This window comes from Babylonia areolata, chromosome 20 (assembly GCF_041734735.1).
Source record: "Babylonia areolata isolate BAREFJ2019XMU chromosome 20, ASM4173473v1, whole genome shotgun sequence".
Taxonomy (NCBI): domain Eukaryota; kingdom Metazoa; phylum Mollusca; class Gastropoda; order Neogastropoda; family Buccinidae; genus Babylonia; species Babylonia areolata.
In genome coordinates this window covers 28,347,352-28,364,705 of record NC_134895.1, presented here as the reverse complement: position 1 = coordinate 28,364,705, position 17,354 = coordinate 28,347,352, and the positions used below count along the sequence as shown (strand labels likewise).

General features: G+C 37.2%; 1 protein-coding gene across 9 annotated transcripts in view; it reads right to left on the bottom strand.

Moving 5' to 3' along the window:
- Positions 1-17,354, bottom strand: part of LOC143295370 (coiled-coil and C2 domain-containing protein 1-like) — a 286,204-nt gene that overhangs the window by 50,367 nt on the left and 218,483 nt on the right. Inside the window, exon 24 of one of the 9 annotated variants that reach the window (XM_076607035.1) lies at positions 2,969-5,258. The exons of the other annotated variants lie outside the window; for them this stretch is intronic. Coding sequence (XP_076463150.1) covers positions 5,136-5,258 — 123 coding nt within the window. The 3' untranslated portion in view covers positions 2,969-5,135. Of the gene's footprint in view, positions 1-2,968; positions 5,259-17,354 lie in introns of those variants that run through there. 9 annotated transcript variants of the gene reach the window in all.

The following is a 17,354-nucleotide window of genomic DNA, read 5'->3' as shown; positions in this document are numbered from 1 at the left end:
AAAAAAAAAAGGAGGTGGCTGGAAGGCATGGGGTACATCAAAGTGAACACATTAATACATTGCTATTTACAAAATGTCAAAATGGAAAACTAAACGACGTATAAGGTTAGAAACATGTGAAAAAGACTAACACTGAACAGCAAACAACAAGAAATCTGTCTCTCCCACATCCTCTCCTCCCCATTTCCCCTGAGAGAGAGAGAGAGAGAATAAGAACAAGAACAAAACTTTAATCTCCAGGCCTCCGGCCTCTAGAAAGAGGTCAAAAGTACACAATATGGTGATCACTCAGCCACAACAAAATGTAAAATACGTACTAACTTAACCTGTAGAACAAAAGTGCTTCTCGTGCATAGTAAATTAATTCTAACTTTTATCATTGTTGTCACAGAATTCCTGTCGTATCTTCAGGGCATTAAATATATAAATGCAGAGTTTACGAATACTGTAAACAGAACCATTCTTCATCAAGTGAACATACGATTGACCTTCAGAGTTCAGATGTTTTTGCCACAGGTAAAGGACACTATTGTTTATAAAATGGTTTTCATCTTTGATCACATTACAACGTTTACATGCGTAATTTGAATTACATTTGCATATTCTTCTAAAAAATGATCCATTTATTGGGAGCAAACCAAGCCATAATTTTACCAAACAGTCACTAAAACACTTTTTATCCACACAGTCAAAATATTGCTCACACTGAAAACCAGTTTTAAACAGTCTGTAGTTATGATATATATCTTGAGACATTACTGACTCGTTCCACTCCTGCATAAATATATCTTTCATTCTTTGCTTAAATAATGACAAAAATGTTTGCTCACAACCAATGCCTTGTTGCAACCAGACATATCCAAACCCAAGTCTAAATAAAGTATTTTTTACTAAAGACACCCAGCATTTTTTTCCCCTTTCGTCTAAGTTAAACAACATCAAATATGCCTGTCTGGGTAATCAGTGCACATTCGTATACAGCAACCTTAACCAGTACTTGATACACCTTGTTGCACTATTTATATACAGTGGATAACGTCCTAATTTGCCGTATGCAAACTTGTTTGGTACTCTTAAGTGTTATGTTCAAAAAACGTTTACATGCAAAGGAATGAACCTTCTCAATATTATCAAGTCTGTTAAGACCCCACATCTCAGAAGCGTACAAAAGAATGGGTTGTACCTGAGCATCAAATATTTTGAAAAAACATCCTTTGGAAATATCATTCAGCTTCATTATATATTGTTTAATATTCTGTTTGATAAGGGCACGTATCCAGATGAATGGGCGAAGGCAATTATTGTTCCAATTTTAAAAAAGGGAGATAGTAGTTCAACAGACAGCTATAGGGGCGTGTCTTTGCTCAGTCTTATTTGCAAATGTTATACATCAGTGCTAAACGGAAGACTTGTCAAATGGGCTGAAGAAAATGATATGCTAACAGAGTCACACGCTGGATTCAGGCGTGGTTATGCCACAACAGATCATAATTTTACTCTGAACGCGGTTATTGAGAAATCTTTATCAAAGAAGGGAGGCAAGCTTTACGCCTGTTTTGTTGATCTGAGAAAAGCATCTGACTCTGTGCAATGTCAGCCTTTGTTTGATATTTTGATTCAGAAAGGTATAAAGGGGAAATTTATGAATGCTATCATTGCTATGTATAAATGTGTTATGTCTTGCGTACATATTGAAGATAAGTTAACTGAGTTTTTTGATTGTCCTGTTGGCTTAAGGCAAGGTTGTATGTTAAGCCCTATATTGTTTTCGTTATTTGTTAACGAAATTGCATCAGCAGTTGAAATCAGTGGTATTCATGGAATTCAGTTTTTGCCTGATTTATTAGAGTTGTTCATTCTTCTGTTCGCGGATGATATTGTACTGCTATCTAACACTGCGATTGGTCTGCAAAATCAAATTAATATTCTGAATAATGCATGTAAAACACTCTTCTTGAATGTAAATACTGATAAGACTAAAGTGATGGTTTTTTGAAAAGGTGGCTTTTTGGGAAGATATGAAAAGTGGAATCTCGATGGAAATGCTCTAGAAGTAGTGAATGAATATAATTATCTAGGGTTTGTTTTTACAACAAAAATGAGTATAAACAAAGGAGTAGGGATTTTAGCAGCAAAAGGCAAACATGCATGCATTGACTGAGAGAGAGAGAGAGAGAGAGAGAGAGAGAGAGAGAGAGAGAGAGAGAGATTTCCATGCCCCTTTTTCTGGCAATGACTGATAAACAAAAAACAAAAAAAAATTCCACAGCTTGTCTTGGTGCCATGTTTTCTGAGGAGTCTTCTGATGATCTGCTCACTGTTTGTTGTATCTTGAGAACTGGATGAGGTTTGCCTGTTCATGAATGTGTGACCAGATTTTGCTGTTCGAGTAGAAATGATGTCTTTCTTCACAGGCAATGAACTGTCTACACAAAGTTTCACATTACCCGGCTATTTAGTGTTGTTTTCAATATATAAAACTGCATGGTTCCTGCAAACTACCAGACTATGACTGTGACAACGCCTCTTTACCAGGATTTCAAGCCAAAATGAACAACTGAAGTTGGTAATCTGACTCGTCATTCACAAAAATGAGTCTCTAAAAGTCTACATGAACAATGAAGAGACTGAGGAACACTGCAAAAAGTGAGGTGAGGATTTTTTTTTCAAGGCAAGCTGCTTGTACACTGACAATATCTAAATGGATGACAACAACCTCAAATATTATACATTCTGCTTGAATAGGTTTCAACAACAAAAATTGCAATGAGTAATCATCTGAGTGTTTTCAGAACTGTAAGAAACTGTTCCAAGCAAAGTGCTGGCTCAGGGCAGGCTTGGCACATTAGACTGTTGCACAGAGGTGACCAAAGCATGTGTGTATGTGCATGAGAGACAGAGAGACAGACAGAGAGAGAGGGGGAACTCAGAACTCAAAACGTTTTTTGGTTTTTATTCAAGGGTTAAGAGAAATATATATAGAGTGTTCAATTCAACTGTGAGAGTTTGCATGCACATTCCTGTATGTCCCATTCCTTTAACTCATTTGACTAAGCAAACACACACACACACACACACACACACACAGAAAGGGTGGAAAGCTGGAAAGCCGCAGTGGTTTTACACAATACTGAAATACAGCAATGAAAAAACCAAAGACAACAGCAATTGTGAAATGTACAAATGTCAAAATGAGAGGCAGACTGTACCTGTTTTTGAATAAAATTCATTAGTACTGCTTGTATGAAATGCGGATGGATCTCTGGCTGGTACTCCAGCAGCAGATCCCAGATCTAAAAAATGTATACTATTTGCAGCCATGACCTGTACTGCTGCATCATTCGCTGACATAATTTCATCACACAAAAAAGCATGGACGTGTGTGTGTGTGTGTGTGTGTGTTTGGAACCAAGTAAGAATCTAAACCAGTTAAGAATATATAAATGATTTTCCCTTGATTTTCTTAACAGGTTCACACAAATCTCAGGGACTATCAGATTCACAGAATTCCATAAATTTATGGAAAAATCTCATCACTGACATACACTGAGAACTCCCCACATGCTTGTCTAAAGACTGGATGCAAAAGAAGGAAGGATGGATGATGGTTTAGCAATCCCTTTCTGTTAGAAAAAAAAAATCACGGCTACAAAAATGCCAATGAGAAAATCAACAAACATTTTGTGACTGGGGGAAGATGGATCTCCAGCTGGAGGTTGTACGACGTCAGGTCGTGAAAGCCAGCCTCTGGAAGCTGCCAGGCTAATGACCATCATCCCCACTAGGACCGCCATCACCACTGGAATGTGCGCACCATGTTCAAAACTGGAAAGGCAACACAACTGGCTGCTGAGATGAGAAAATATCATCTCACCATCCTTGGAATCAACGAGTCAAGATGGACTGGTTCCAGCCAGAAGAGGCTTGACACAGAACAGATGCTTTTATACTAAAGGCATGAAGAAGATGCATCACATACCATGGGAGTCGCCTTGATGTTATGAAAGACAGCTCAGGAAGCACTTATCGGGTAGGAGGCACGTGGGCCGCAGTCATTACAGCGTCACTCTGTACTAAGAAGAGGAGGATCAACATGGACGTCATCCAGTGTTATGCCTTGACAAATGATACTGACGATGAAGACAAGGAGAGGACTTTTACATCAGACTGCTGAGTATCGTGAAGGACCGCCCATGATGCAACATCATTATTGTATTGTATTGTATTGTATTGTATTTCTCTTATTATCACAACAGAATTCTCTGTGTGAAATTCGGGCTGCTCTCCCCAGGGAGAGCGCGTCGCTATACTACAGTGCCACCCTTTTTTTTTTGTATTTTTTCCTGCGTGCAATTTTATTTGTTTTTCCTGTTGAAGTGGATTTTTCTACAGAATTTTGCCAGGAACAACTCTTTTGTTACCGTGGGTTCTTTTATGTGCACTAAGTGCATGCTGTACACGGGACCTCAGTTTATCATCTCATCTGAATGACTAGCATCCAGATCACCACTCAAGGTCTGGTGGAGGGGGAGAAAATATCGGCGGCTGAGCCGTGATTCGAACCAGCGCGCTCAGATTCTCTCGCTTCCTAGGCAGACGCGTCACCTCTTGGCCATCACTCCACTTCCAGTTATTGTGGTTGTTCTAGTATAATTTGTGTGTACAGATGTTATACATTTGTCCAGAAATATTATAGCTATGCAAATTACCTCACTAATGTTTGTAATGAACAAGTGTGAAAATGTTATGAAAAACAAAACACTGATTGCATATCATTGAAAATATACAAACTGGAAAACATCATGTGTTTTGTAAATTTTTTTTTTCATTTACCTTTCAGAAAATACATACTCTTAAGGGACTCTCTCCAAAAACAAAGTACACATAATTCTTTGAAAATATATACCCGTTTTGTGAAAAAAAGTGTGGCAAATAGATATCGCTTAAGTCTTATTTCCCTGGCAGCAAAAAGGTTAAACACAAACTGTATGGAAAAACAATATTTCTGTCTTTGTTGATGATGTTGAAAATGCTGAACAAAACCTTCAGAAAATGAACATGAAGAGAAAAAAGAAAGGTTACACTGGTATGGTGCTTAATTCTACATAAAAGAAGGATCAGGAAAGAGTCAAATGTCAACTGGAGCCATCAGAAACATGGAGAACTTTAGAAGCGCAGCTTGGTGCACCAAACAGGGGACAACACAAACCACGCTGGCTGGGATATTTCTTATTGAAGGTGCTGTCACTTCTTTTCCCCTGTTACACAACCACACACACACACACACACATACACATTTATACACACCCACACACCCACACATGTGAGCATAAATACATGCTTACTTGTGTTGAGCAGTGCATGTTGATGAACAATAAAAAGTAATCTACACATGGGCTTGTTTTTAAAAAAAAACATTTTACAGTCAGTATCTTTGTTGGCAAACACATTGACAAGCCCACAGCCCCTCCACACTGCACCTCATAGTCTGCTCCACTCTTGTGAGCTCAAATCTGCAGCACATTCTCCATCAAAGCTGTCCAAATAACTCTTAACACAGTTAGCTGCAGAGTTGAACTCCGTTCTGCTCTCTGGGTCAAGAACAGGAACTGGGGGCTGGTATTTTTCTTCCTCCTCTTCCAAAAAAATCATCATATAATTCATCTTTGTTTTCTTCATGCATTGAGCAACAGCTTAATCCATGAGTCAAAGGTATTTAGTGGTGCTACCACCCGTGCTTGGATCAGGCATAACCATTTTGCTAGCTCGCATTGAGTCCAGTCAGCCATTAAAATCATTTGAACAACCACATAAACATTCTTGGGTGATGTAGGGGGTTTCCAAGTTATTGTTAGTCAGGGGAACCTTAGCAAATCTAAAACTAATCTGAGCACAAAGTATGAACTTTCACAAGACAGAGATATGTAGCCATTTGGGAACTGGTATCAATTTCATGGCAGTGGAAGGGGAGTGAATTATCAGCCATTCAAGAGTGGCCTATGTGACGCTCTCAAATGGCAGATAATTCACTTCCCTGCCACTGCCATGAAAGCTGTATCCAAACAGCAGCAAAATATCCGTCTTGTGAAAGCGTTTACGTTATTTTTTAATTACAAAACTGGTAGCTGCAGCTACATATAACAACATGAAACACCCTATGTCACCCAGGAATGTAGTTTTTCAAGTGATTTTATTGGCTGAGTGTAACACATCAACAACTCATTATCTATGTGGGCAAGCAAAATGGTAACACCTTATCCAAGCAGAGTGTGACCAAAAATAAAGCCATGACACAGGGTTTAGCTGCTGCTCATTGAAAATGAAAATGAAAGTTTGAAGATGATGAAGATAAACTGCAATCTCATGATTCTTTGGAAGAAGAAGGTGAGGAATATCAGCCTATTTTTTGTACTACACCTACCCTGCTTTTTGTGAAAATTCATCATCTGTCTTTCTCTCCCTTACTCTCTTTCTCAGGCTGAGGAATTTTCCACTTTTCTGTGACTTAATGTGGTTTAAATTTTATTTTCTCCAGATAAAAATAAACAAAACAAACACACGAAAAAGGATTATTCTTCTTTAAGCATCAATTAATATTCTCATTTTATGGACACTGTAAATGGCATATTGTCATGAAATTCAGTCTCAGTAAGACTGTGTTGTTGACTGTGGGTGTCTATCTCGTTCACTGGCTCCTATTAGTGTTTGCTGGTTGGATGTTGTTTCCTAAGGCTGGGTATATGCGTCCCAAATACCCAAAATCACCGAGTTTTAAAGAAGATAAAGATGACATTGATAGTTACTTGTGTCGTTTTGAAATTCATGCCAATGCAAATAAATGGGACAGGTCAGAATGGTCAACATACTTGTCAGCATATTTGGAAGGGTCAGCTCTTTCCCTTTACCATTCACTTTTTGCGTCAGGTACCCTGAACTATGAAGATCTCAAATGTGAGCTCTTGTTAAAATTTCAATGTTCCAAAGATGGGTTCAGAGAAAAATTTTGAAACACAAAGCCAGAAAGAGGTGAAAGTTTTACATTGTTTATAACTCATTGGTATAATTGTTGGATCTCACTCTCAAGTGTTGAAAATACATATGAAGCCTTGCATGAATTCATGTTTTGTAGACAGTTCCTTTCAAGTGTTGGTGCAGATTTAGCTATTTTCTTGCGTGAGCACAATTGCACAAATCTCAAAGAACTTATAAACACACTCACCCCTCTAAAGATTTAGCTTGCCGTGGTCGTTCATCACCCATTTCTTCTTCTTTTTTTTTCTTTCTTTTTTTTTTTTTTTTTAATAATTTTATTCGAGTTTAACATTTAATACATACAGACGGACATACAAAACCAACATCTGGAATCAACAATATTTGCCACTGTGCACCACCTAAACTGCAAATCAGGAAAATGACACAACACTGTCTTCATACCAAGAAAAAAAAACCCCAAAAAACCGTAACACGCACTGTTAAAAACAAGTAAGTAAATGAAAGGGAAAAAAAATAAATAAAAGAACAAACGTTACATTCGTGGTTGTCTCTACTCCTCCTCGTTGCCTTCAATCATTTTTATGTAAGGGCACCATTTTCTAGAAAATGCTATGGACATCATTTCCATCGAGTGTATATATTTTTCAGTTTTATATATGTTTCTTAGGTCTGTTAGGAAGTATTTTATACATGGTTTGATTTTATTTATTCTGCATTTATAAATGAAATGTTTCGCCACTAGAATGATATAGTCAAATATTTCACCTGTTTTTGTAACATCATCATTTCCAAATAATACTAACTCTATATTAAACTTTACATTTGCACAATTTTCACACTTTTCCTTCAAGACATTCTCTAAGTCCCCCCAAAAGAGCTGAGTAAATGTACAGTTCCATAAGTAGTGTTGAATTGTGTCTATTTCATTTTTACAGAAGTTGCACATGTCGCTATTTGTTATTCCCATTTTTTTTAGTATTTTGTTTGTAACCAGTATACCATGACATATTCTAATCTGGAACCATTTCAATCTTACTTCTTTTGTGTTTTTCACTTGTTTCATAGTGGTATCCCAATTTATTGCAATGTCTAGTTTTTGCTCCCACTTGATAAAAGAATTTATATTGTATAGAAAAATTGGTTCAAGTAGTATATCATAATAAATTTTAGATCCTTTCTTAACATTAGCTATTATCTGCAGTGCTTTTGGTTCTTTATTGCAAGTTTTGTCTGTGATAGTAATATTGTTTGTGCGCAAGTAACTTTTAATGGAACGTATAAATCCCATATACAGTAAATAATTAACTTTAACCTCATATTTTTCTGTGAAATCTTTATGACTAAGGAAGCACCCATTTTCATCTACAGTATCTCTAACCAGAAAAATACCTTTACTTGTCCAATTTTTTAAATAAACTGTCTTATTACCGACTTTAAATTTGTCGTTATGAAAAAGTGGTTCTACGAGTGCCTCTTGTGCTTCTTTTAACCTAACATGTTTTGTAAAATTCTCATATGCCCAATATACATCTTTCCAGAAACTATTACATTCAGTGTTTACAAATTTTCTTTTTCCATACAGATCCAGAGAGTTGATTTCTGGGGATTTGACTAAGAGTATTTTTTTCCACTTTGCTGTTCCTGTGTGTAATTTCCTAATCCATGATATTTTTAGAGCCTCTACGTACTTTTGTATATTTGGAATACCCAAACCTCCATTTCCAACATTATGTACTGTATATATTCTTTTAATCTTGTCTGTTTTGCCATCCCATATAAATTCATGGCACAGTTTCTGTAGTTGATTTATCTCTTTGTCCGGGGGATTGGGAAGAAGAATCCACAAGTAAATGAGTTTTGAAAGTATAAGTGATTTTAAAATAGCAATTCTACCAAGGGGTGTACATATACGTTTTGACCAAATCTTGAAAAGCCTCTTAGCTTCTATCAATTTGTCTTTTGTATTCACTTCAGTTATTTTTGATAGATCTTCTGTGAACCAAATGCCTAAAAGTTTATATTTGGGGGGGGTTCCATTTCATTTTCTTTTCTAGTAGATACCGGCGTTTTGAGTTCTTCATTCTTCCTAACCAGACATTTAATGTTTTATCATAGTTAATTTTTAGCCCTGAAAATTCTTCAAATCCCTCTAGTGTTTCAAACAACTTTTCATACGATTCTTTATCTCCTTCTAATGTGAATGTTGTATCATCAGCAAACTGACTAATTTTTAAAATGGTATCTAATAAATTTATGCCTTTAATTTCTTCATCTTCCCTAATCTTGCACGCCAGGATTTCTGAGCATAATACAAACAGATAGGGTGAGATTGGATCTCCCTGGCGGCATCCTCTTTGTATTTTCAAGCCTTTGGATACTTTACCATTCACAATGACATATGATTTTATATCATTGTAAAAGATGTGAATCCATTTACATAAATCTAGGCCAAATCCACAGGCTTTTAATACAGTGTTCATATATGACCAATTTAATGAGTCGAATGCTTTTTCGAAATCTATTGATACTAACAAGCCTGGACGATGTTCAATTTCTAAATAATGCATAATGTCATACAGGGTTCTTATGTTATCACCAATATATCTACCTGGAATAGAACCTGTCTGATCTTCGTGTATTAACTTTGGTATAACTTTCTTGATTCTATTAGCTATGCATGCAGATCCTATCTTATAAGCTACGTTTAGCAACGAAATAGGTCTCCAGCTCTGTAAATATTCTCTTGGCTTATCTCCCTTTGGTAAACATGTAATTATCCCTTCTTTTTGTGTAACTGACAGTTCTCCCTTTTTAAAACCTTCATTCAGTGATCTAACTACAAAGTCCCCTATGTCTTTCCAGAAAAATTTATAGAAGTTTACAGTCATTCCATCTGTGCCTGGACTCTTATCGTTTTGCATTCTTCTTAGTGTTTCTGTGGCTTCCTGTTTTGTTATAAGTCCTTCTAGTTGCTCTGATTCAAATTCATCCAGACTGGGCAAACTTTTAATGTAACTGCTAATGTCTATGTCTTTTACTTCCTGTTCTCTGTATAGGTCTTCATAATAAAGTCTCGTCGCCTCTAAGATCTCGTCTGTTTCCGTCAAAATATTACCTTGAGATGTAACTAATTTCAACATTTGTTTGCTTACAAAATGTCTTTTTTCTAGATTACAAAAATATTTAGTCATCTTTTCACCCTGAGATGCCCACCTTGCTTTTGACCTTAATGCGATCCCTTCCAATTTTATTTTTCGTAACTGTACTAGTTCTTCTTTTTTCTCCTGCAATTCTCTAGCAAAACTATGTGTATCTATTTCTTTATCGATTCGCTGTATTTCTTTTTCTAGTGTTTCCTCCTTTTCTATAAGCTGTCTTTTCTTTCTTATACCAAAAGATATTGTTTTAGTTCTTATTTCCATTAATAATACATCCAGATAGAGTTGATCGCTTATGGTTAACTGAATTTCATTATTAGGTATCTTGCCTAAGTTTTCTCTTGAATACGGTAACACTGCATATTGGTCCTTTACTTTTTCTATTGTTTCTTTCACTAACTCTACATATTCGTTGTCCCTAAGTAAAGATGAATTAAATTTCCGAAATGTTTTTCTTCTGGGTTCTGTGTTAAATTGTAGATCAACTGTAATTAAAGAATGGTCACTTCTGTAACCATAAGTGATATCTGCATCCTTAACGTTGGTGATCAAATTGTCAGACGATAAAAAGAAATCAAGACGGCTTTGTTGTAAAGGGGTTGGTCTCCTCCAGGTGTATCTTAAAACTTCATTATTTAATTCTCTCCATATATCTACTAACTGTAAGTCATCCATCATCTTTATTACTGTTTCTTGTGCTGCCATATTGTTTACGTGTTTATAGTTGTAACAGTCTAAGCTAGGATTAATAACTAAGTTCCAATCGCCTCCTATTATTACATTCTGAATAGCTTGTTCTTCAATTTTTGTCCGAATCTCTTCAAAAAATATAGGGTCATCTCTGTTAGGTCCATACACATTGACCAAAAGAATTTCCATGTTAGATATTTTTAAAAGCAGAAATATGTAATTACCCTGAATGTCTATAATCGTTTTTTGTATTTGAAACTCAAAGTTATTATTTAACAGAATAGCTACCCCTCGTGATCTAGAATTATTCGACGAAAAAACACATTCATAACCCCATTCTGCCCTAATCTGTCTGTCCATCTTCTTAATAAAATGTGTGTCTTGTAAAAAGTATACTGAATATTGCTTTTGTCTTAAATACTGTAAGACGTCTTTCCTTTTCTGAAAATTTCCCAACCCCTGACAGTTTAGAGATGATATCTTAAGGTTATGCATTGACAAGTGGTATTTTTGGTCTGTATACATCGCACCCCCTTTCTTCCAGAGAATCACTGTGATTTCTATCCATAACATATTCTTCTGTTAAACAAACATAGAAATAGAGAATGTGTATATTAAAATCAATTAACTGAGCAAAAGGAAACAAAAGATATTCATCCATTCGTGAGAAGTAGAGACCGAGATAGAAAAGTAAGTTACATACAGACAAGTAACAATTATTGACAAAAGAAAATGACACCATAGTACAAAAATATTTTTAAAAATGACAATTTGATTGACTAGCGCAAGCGAGCGATGGGCGCAAAAACAACAAAAAAAACAACAACACAATGTACAGTAAGAGTAATACAAAGGGGCATAGCATCAACATTTACACACTATCATTGTTGCCCATAACGTAGCTGACTGCACAGAGCCAAAACCGGGCTGAGAGTGACATTGTTTTTGATTCCATGGAATCCGAAAAGTACAGAAAAATATTTTTAAAAAGTTTACTAGTATACTCATATTCCTGCACGAAGGTTTAGGATTTTTTTCCCGTCAATTGTTCACCATTGAGTACAAAAAAAAAGAAAAAAGACTGGATCTTATGTGATGCACACACATATATAAAGCCAAGAATACAAAAAAAAAAGAAAAAAAGAAAAAAAAAAGGCATGCATATCCACCAAACACCAGCATCCAAGTTTTAATGTAGGAAAGGTACTGGTGATGGAAGAGGAGACATGTCCACAACCCCTCTATCGCGGTTTTCTTTTTTTTTCCCCTTTCTCTCCCCTCACTCTCCCTCTCCACTGTGTGTGTGTGTGTGTGTGTGTGTGTGTGTGTGTGTGTGTGTGTGTGTGTGATCTTTTTTCCTCCGCTTCATAACCCAAATCATCAATGAGGAGGTGGGGGTGAGGGTATCTAACGACAAAAAACAACAATAAACACACAAAAAAAAACACAAAAAAAAAAAACAAAAAAAAACAACCAAAGAGAGAGAGAGAGAGACTCTCCTCTGAATGCCCTGCTTAATTGAACGCTTATTTGAAGGCTTGTGCCACATAATTTGGAAAGTCACATCAGCATGGACAACCAAATTGCACTGGTTGACATAGGGCAAATATTACATTAAGCCAAAAACTTTTTCACTACTGTAATCACCACAGCTGCATTTTAAATACATTAACAATACTTACATTTTCACTTGCTAAATTTCTATTACACGTAAAAAAAAGAAAAAAGTAACAGATGAATGAATAAATAGATATACACACCAAATTTCACATCACAAAGTACAACTTGCGACAACTCCGTGTATATGATGCTCGAGTGAACAATTGCAAGCTACAGTAATGGTAACCCGAAAACATTCGCGGTACTTCACATGTTTTTCTTTTCCCTTTTCCTCTCCTTTTCCTCTCTTGTTTTTTGCACGCACACCACGGATTGTTTGTTCCTTGTGAACTCACCATTCAGAAGGGGAAAACAAAGTGTTCACCAAAGTGCAAAGCTACTTCTTTCTCCTTTTCTTCTCCTTGCTCGTGTAGCTCGCATACGTTTCTCCCTCCCTCCCCCTTCCTCTGTGTGGTTGTGTGTGTGTGTGTGTGTGTGTTTGTGTTCGTGTATGTGCTAGTCACGAACTGTCCGCTCATTGTGAACTCTCATCTCCTCAGTGCTAAGCTCATCTAACTGCAATCGCAAAATTTTCACGTTTTTTTTTTTCCCTTCCCATTTCCTTCTCCCTCCCTCTCCCCCCTCCCTCACCCCGCTCTCCAACGCCCGATGTGCACACTCACGTGCATATATGTGTACGTGCGCGCGCGTGCGCGCGTGCGTGTGTGTGTGTATGTATGTTTGCCTGTGAGTGTATCCGTGTGATGGGTTAAGGGGAAAATAATAATAATAATAATAACAAAAAATAAAACAAACAAACAAAAGCCTGATATACATACATTCAGATAAATCGTACGTCATGGCTACACAATGGTAACATCATGGAAATATGAAACCAAACATATAATCTAATAACACTGTATCAAATCCGCTAACCATTTCGTGTATCATAAGATTTGCCTTTGTACCTCATTTATTGAACATGTCGTGTTGGGTGATTGCTTGTATGTGAGTATCTATGGTTGCAAGGGGCTATAAAAGGGAACAAAAACAAAGACATATACACATCTCCAGTGTTACTCAAATGCATACATCATAACAATACCATGGCAATATCATGGCACTATGAGAACATTCAAATATTTCAACAGGATTGCATCAAATGGCATAATCATCTTTTGCATCTCAAGTTTTTCTTTTTCCTCGTGCACACTAAGTGTGTCGTATCCGGTGGTGTGTGTATGTGTGTGCGTGTGCGCGTGTGATCGTGCGTGTGTGTATATGTATGTTTGCCTGTGAGTGTATCCGTGTGATGGGTTAAGGGGAAAATAATAATAATAATAATAATAACAAAAAATAAAACAAACAAACAAAAACCTGATATATATACATTCAGACAAATGCATACATCATAACAATACCATGGCAATATCATGGCACTATGAGAACATTCAAATATTTCAACAGGATTGCATCAAATGGCATAATCATCATTTGCATCTCAAGTTTGTCTTTGTACCTCGTGCACAATGAGTGTGTCGTATCCGGTGGTGTGTGTATGTGTGTGCGTGTGCGCGTGTGAGTGAGTGTGTGTGTGTGTGTTTGTGTGTGAGTGTGAGTGAGTGAGTGAGTGTGAGTGTGTGTGTGTGTATGTGTGTGTGTGTGTGTATGTGTGTTGTGTGTGTGTATGTGTGTGCATGCGTTTGTGTTCTGAGTGTGTCTGTGCCTGTGGTGCGTTTGGAGAAAAACAAAAACAAAAAAACCCCACAAAACAAAACAAAGACAAAAAAAGTTCCTTGCTCAGATATATACATCATAATAACACAATAGTAAAATCATGGTAATATGAAACCAAAAATATACAAACACCGTATCAAATCAGATAATCAAATCAGACCACAAGTAAGAGAAAGTGAGTGATTGTGCATGTACATGTATGAGTGCGTGTCATATGAGTGCGTGCGTGCGTGCATGCGTGCGTGTGTGTGTGTGTCCGCACACGCGAATGCCACTGGTTTACATGTTGACATGATATGACTTAAAAATAGGATGCTATTCAATGTTACATGTCAGCATAACTTCGGCAATATCGGGTCAATGTGTTGGCCATCATAAACTTACATCCAGTCTGATGGTCATCCTCTTGCAAGTAAACAACAGGAGAATTTCAACCATCCAATTGTTTCCCACATTTTAAGATATTCAACATAGTTTACATAGTTTACATAGTTTACAAATTGGTGAACAGCAAGCAGTATTTCCTTTTTGTTTTCATTTTCAATTGGATATCTGTCTTAACATGTATCTTCTATGTGTTTGAATATGTATGTTGTGCATATATCACCCATTTCTGTTGGGAATGCAGCAGTCAGCTGTGGTCAGATGTTACATGACAGAGATTATGGTCGTGGTGTCAATCATCACAGAGGTAGCGATCACGGCAGAGGTAATGGTTTTCAGTGTGGAAAAGGTCGTGGTGCTGATTATAGAGGTCGTGCCTTTAGTCGGAGTGGAAACTGTAGTCCAGGACAAATGAGAAATGCTGACTTTCATCATGATGGTTATCAACAGCCCTGATGTGCAAAAAAGAGATTAGATTGTTGTTCCTCCACCTTTGCTTAAGTCAGTATTGTCAGCTGCACATGATGGCATTTTAGCTGGTCATGGAAGTGTATACAGAACACATCAAAGAATTAACTCCAATTTCTTTTGGCCAGGAGTGAGTAAATATGTTAGAGACTACTGCGCTTCTTGTGATGTTTGCCAATGGACGGTTCCAAAGGGTCATAAGCCAAATGTTCCGTTAGACTTTATACCTTGAATCAATTAACCATTCAAAACGGTCGCAGTCAATTTGGTGGGTCCTTTATCTCTTCCATCTGAGGAAGGCCATTGACAATCCTATCAATTGTGGATGTGGTGACTTGTTATCCAGAGGCAGTTCACCTCAAAAAGATAGATACAGTGACTGCAGAGGAAGAACTTTTCAAAGTTTGTTCCCCCAATTGGTTTTCCTGAAGAGATTCTTTCTGACAGAGGCTCTCAGTTTACTTCAAAGATGATGAAGGAAATTCTAAGCCTTCTTTCCATCAGAGCAGTTGTCACTTTTCCATATCATGCATGAAAGATTTCATGGCACTATCAAGCCAATGCTGAAAAGAGTGATCCAAAAACGCCCTATGCTGTGGCATAGGTATTTACCGGCTGTTATTTGCTTGTAGCGAGGTGCCAAATGCAAGTTCTGGTTTCTCCTCATTTGAATTGTTGTTTGGCAGGAGAGCAAGATGCCCTATGGATCTCCCAGCCTCTACGTGGACAGGTCATACTGATGATGATGAAGACAAAACTTCATATCAGTATATTATTCACCTCAAAAACATGCTAGCAGATGTCTGTGAACTTACCAGTAGGAACTTGTAAGCTGCAGCTGTAATGAACAAGAGGTACAAAGGTAAGAAGGCCACTCCTCACACATTCAGTGCGGGTGAAGAAGTTTTACTTTTGTTACCATCTGACAACAACAAATTGTTGATGACATGGAAGGGTCCATTCAAAGTGATGGAAAAATTTGGAAATGAAAACAAAATTGAATTCAAGGAAAAACTGAAGGTGTTCCATGCTAATATGATAAAGAAATAAAGAAATACATTCATTGTGAGAATGCAACGCCTGTAAATGTTTCTTGTTCTGAGAATGCCTCTCAGTGCTCTTCTTCAGAAAGAGCTCCAACATTGTCTCCATAAGGATTTCTTAACCCTCACTTTGTACCTGATGTTCTGATATCTGACACATTGTCAGAAGTGCTACCTGATTTGGAAGACTGAAATTTTGCCCACTCCCACAGTTCCTCAGACTCATCAGGAGTCAGTTGAGGACATCAATGTAAATAACCAACTCAGTAGTGATAAAAAAACGTGAGATGAAAGCATTGCTGCTTAATTTTCATGACATCCTGTCTTCAGATCCTGGTTGTTTTAATGGCCCTCTCAACCATGAGATTAGTCTCACTAAAGAGGAAGCTATTAGGAAAAAAACAATTTCTTTTGCCATTTGCTTCCACAGAAGTTCTCATCATTGAAGTGAAAACAATGCTAGACCTTATGGTGATCGAACCTTCGACTTCACCTTATAGTGCACCTGTTGAAAAAGGATGGTTCTACTAGAGTGTCCACTGACTTACGTAAACTAAACAAGCACACAGTTTTAAATGTGGAACCCATTCCAGATGTTGAAGATCTCTTTACGAAATTATCGTCAGCAAATCATTTCACAAAAATAGATCTGTCAAAGGGTTATTGTCAAATTCCTGTCAAGGAAGAGGACAGACCAAAGACAACTTTCCAGACACCTCTAGATTTGTTCAATGGGCAGAAATGCCTTTTGGTCTTGTGTCAGCTCCTGCAACTTTTGCTAGCATGAAGCAAATGCTTGATTTGGAATATCATAATGCATTGAACTTCTCTGATGATGTTTTGGTGGCAAGGTTCGACTGAAGGATGTTGAAAGAGATTTTCATGGCTTACGCCGAGCAGGTTTGACAGCTCGGTGGTGCAAATTGGTGACAGGCATCCGGGAGTTGGAATTTCTTGGTCATGTTGTTGGCAAAGATTGTATCAAACCAGAAGTAAAGATCAAGAAAATTCTACAGATTTCAACCCCCTACAACAAAAAAGCAAGTTCCAAGGGGATTGGAGGTGTTTTACTGCAGGAACATGGCGGTAATCTACACCCGAATGTCTTTGTCAGCAGGAAACTGCTTGAACAAGAGAAAAGATATGGTACCATTGAACGAGAGTGGTTAGTCATTGTCTGGAAACTCTCCAAACTATGACAATATTTGACGGGTCATCAATTCATCCTACAGAAAGATCACAAACCACTTAGCTGTTATTAGCTGTCTACCTCTTTCAAAAA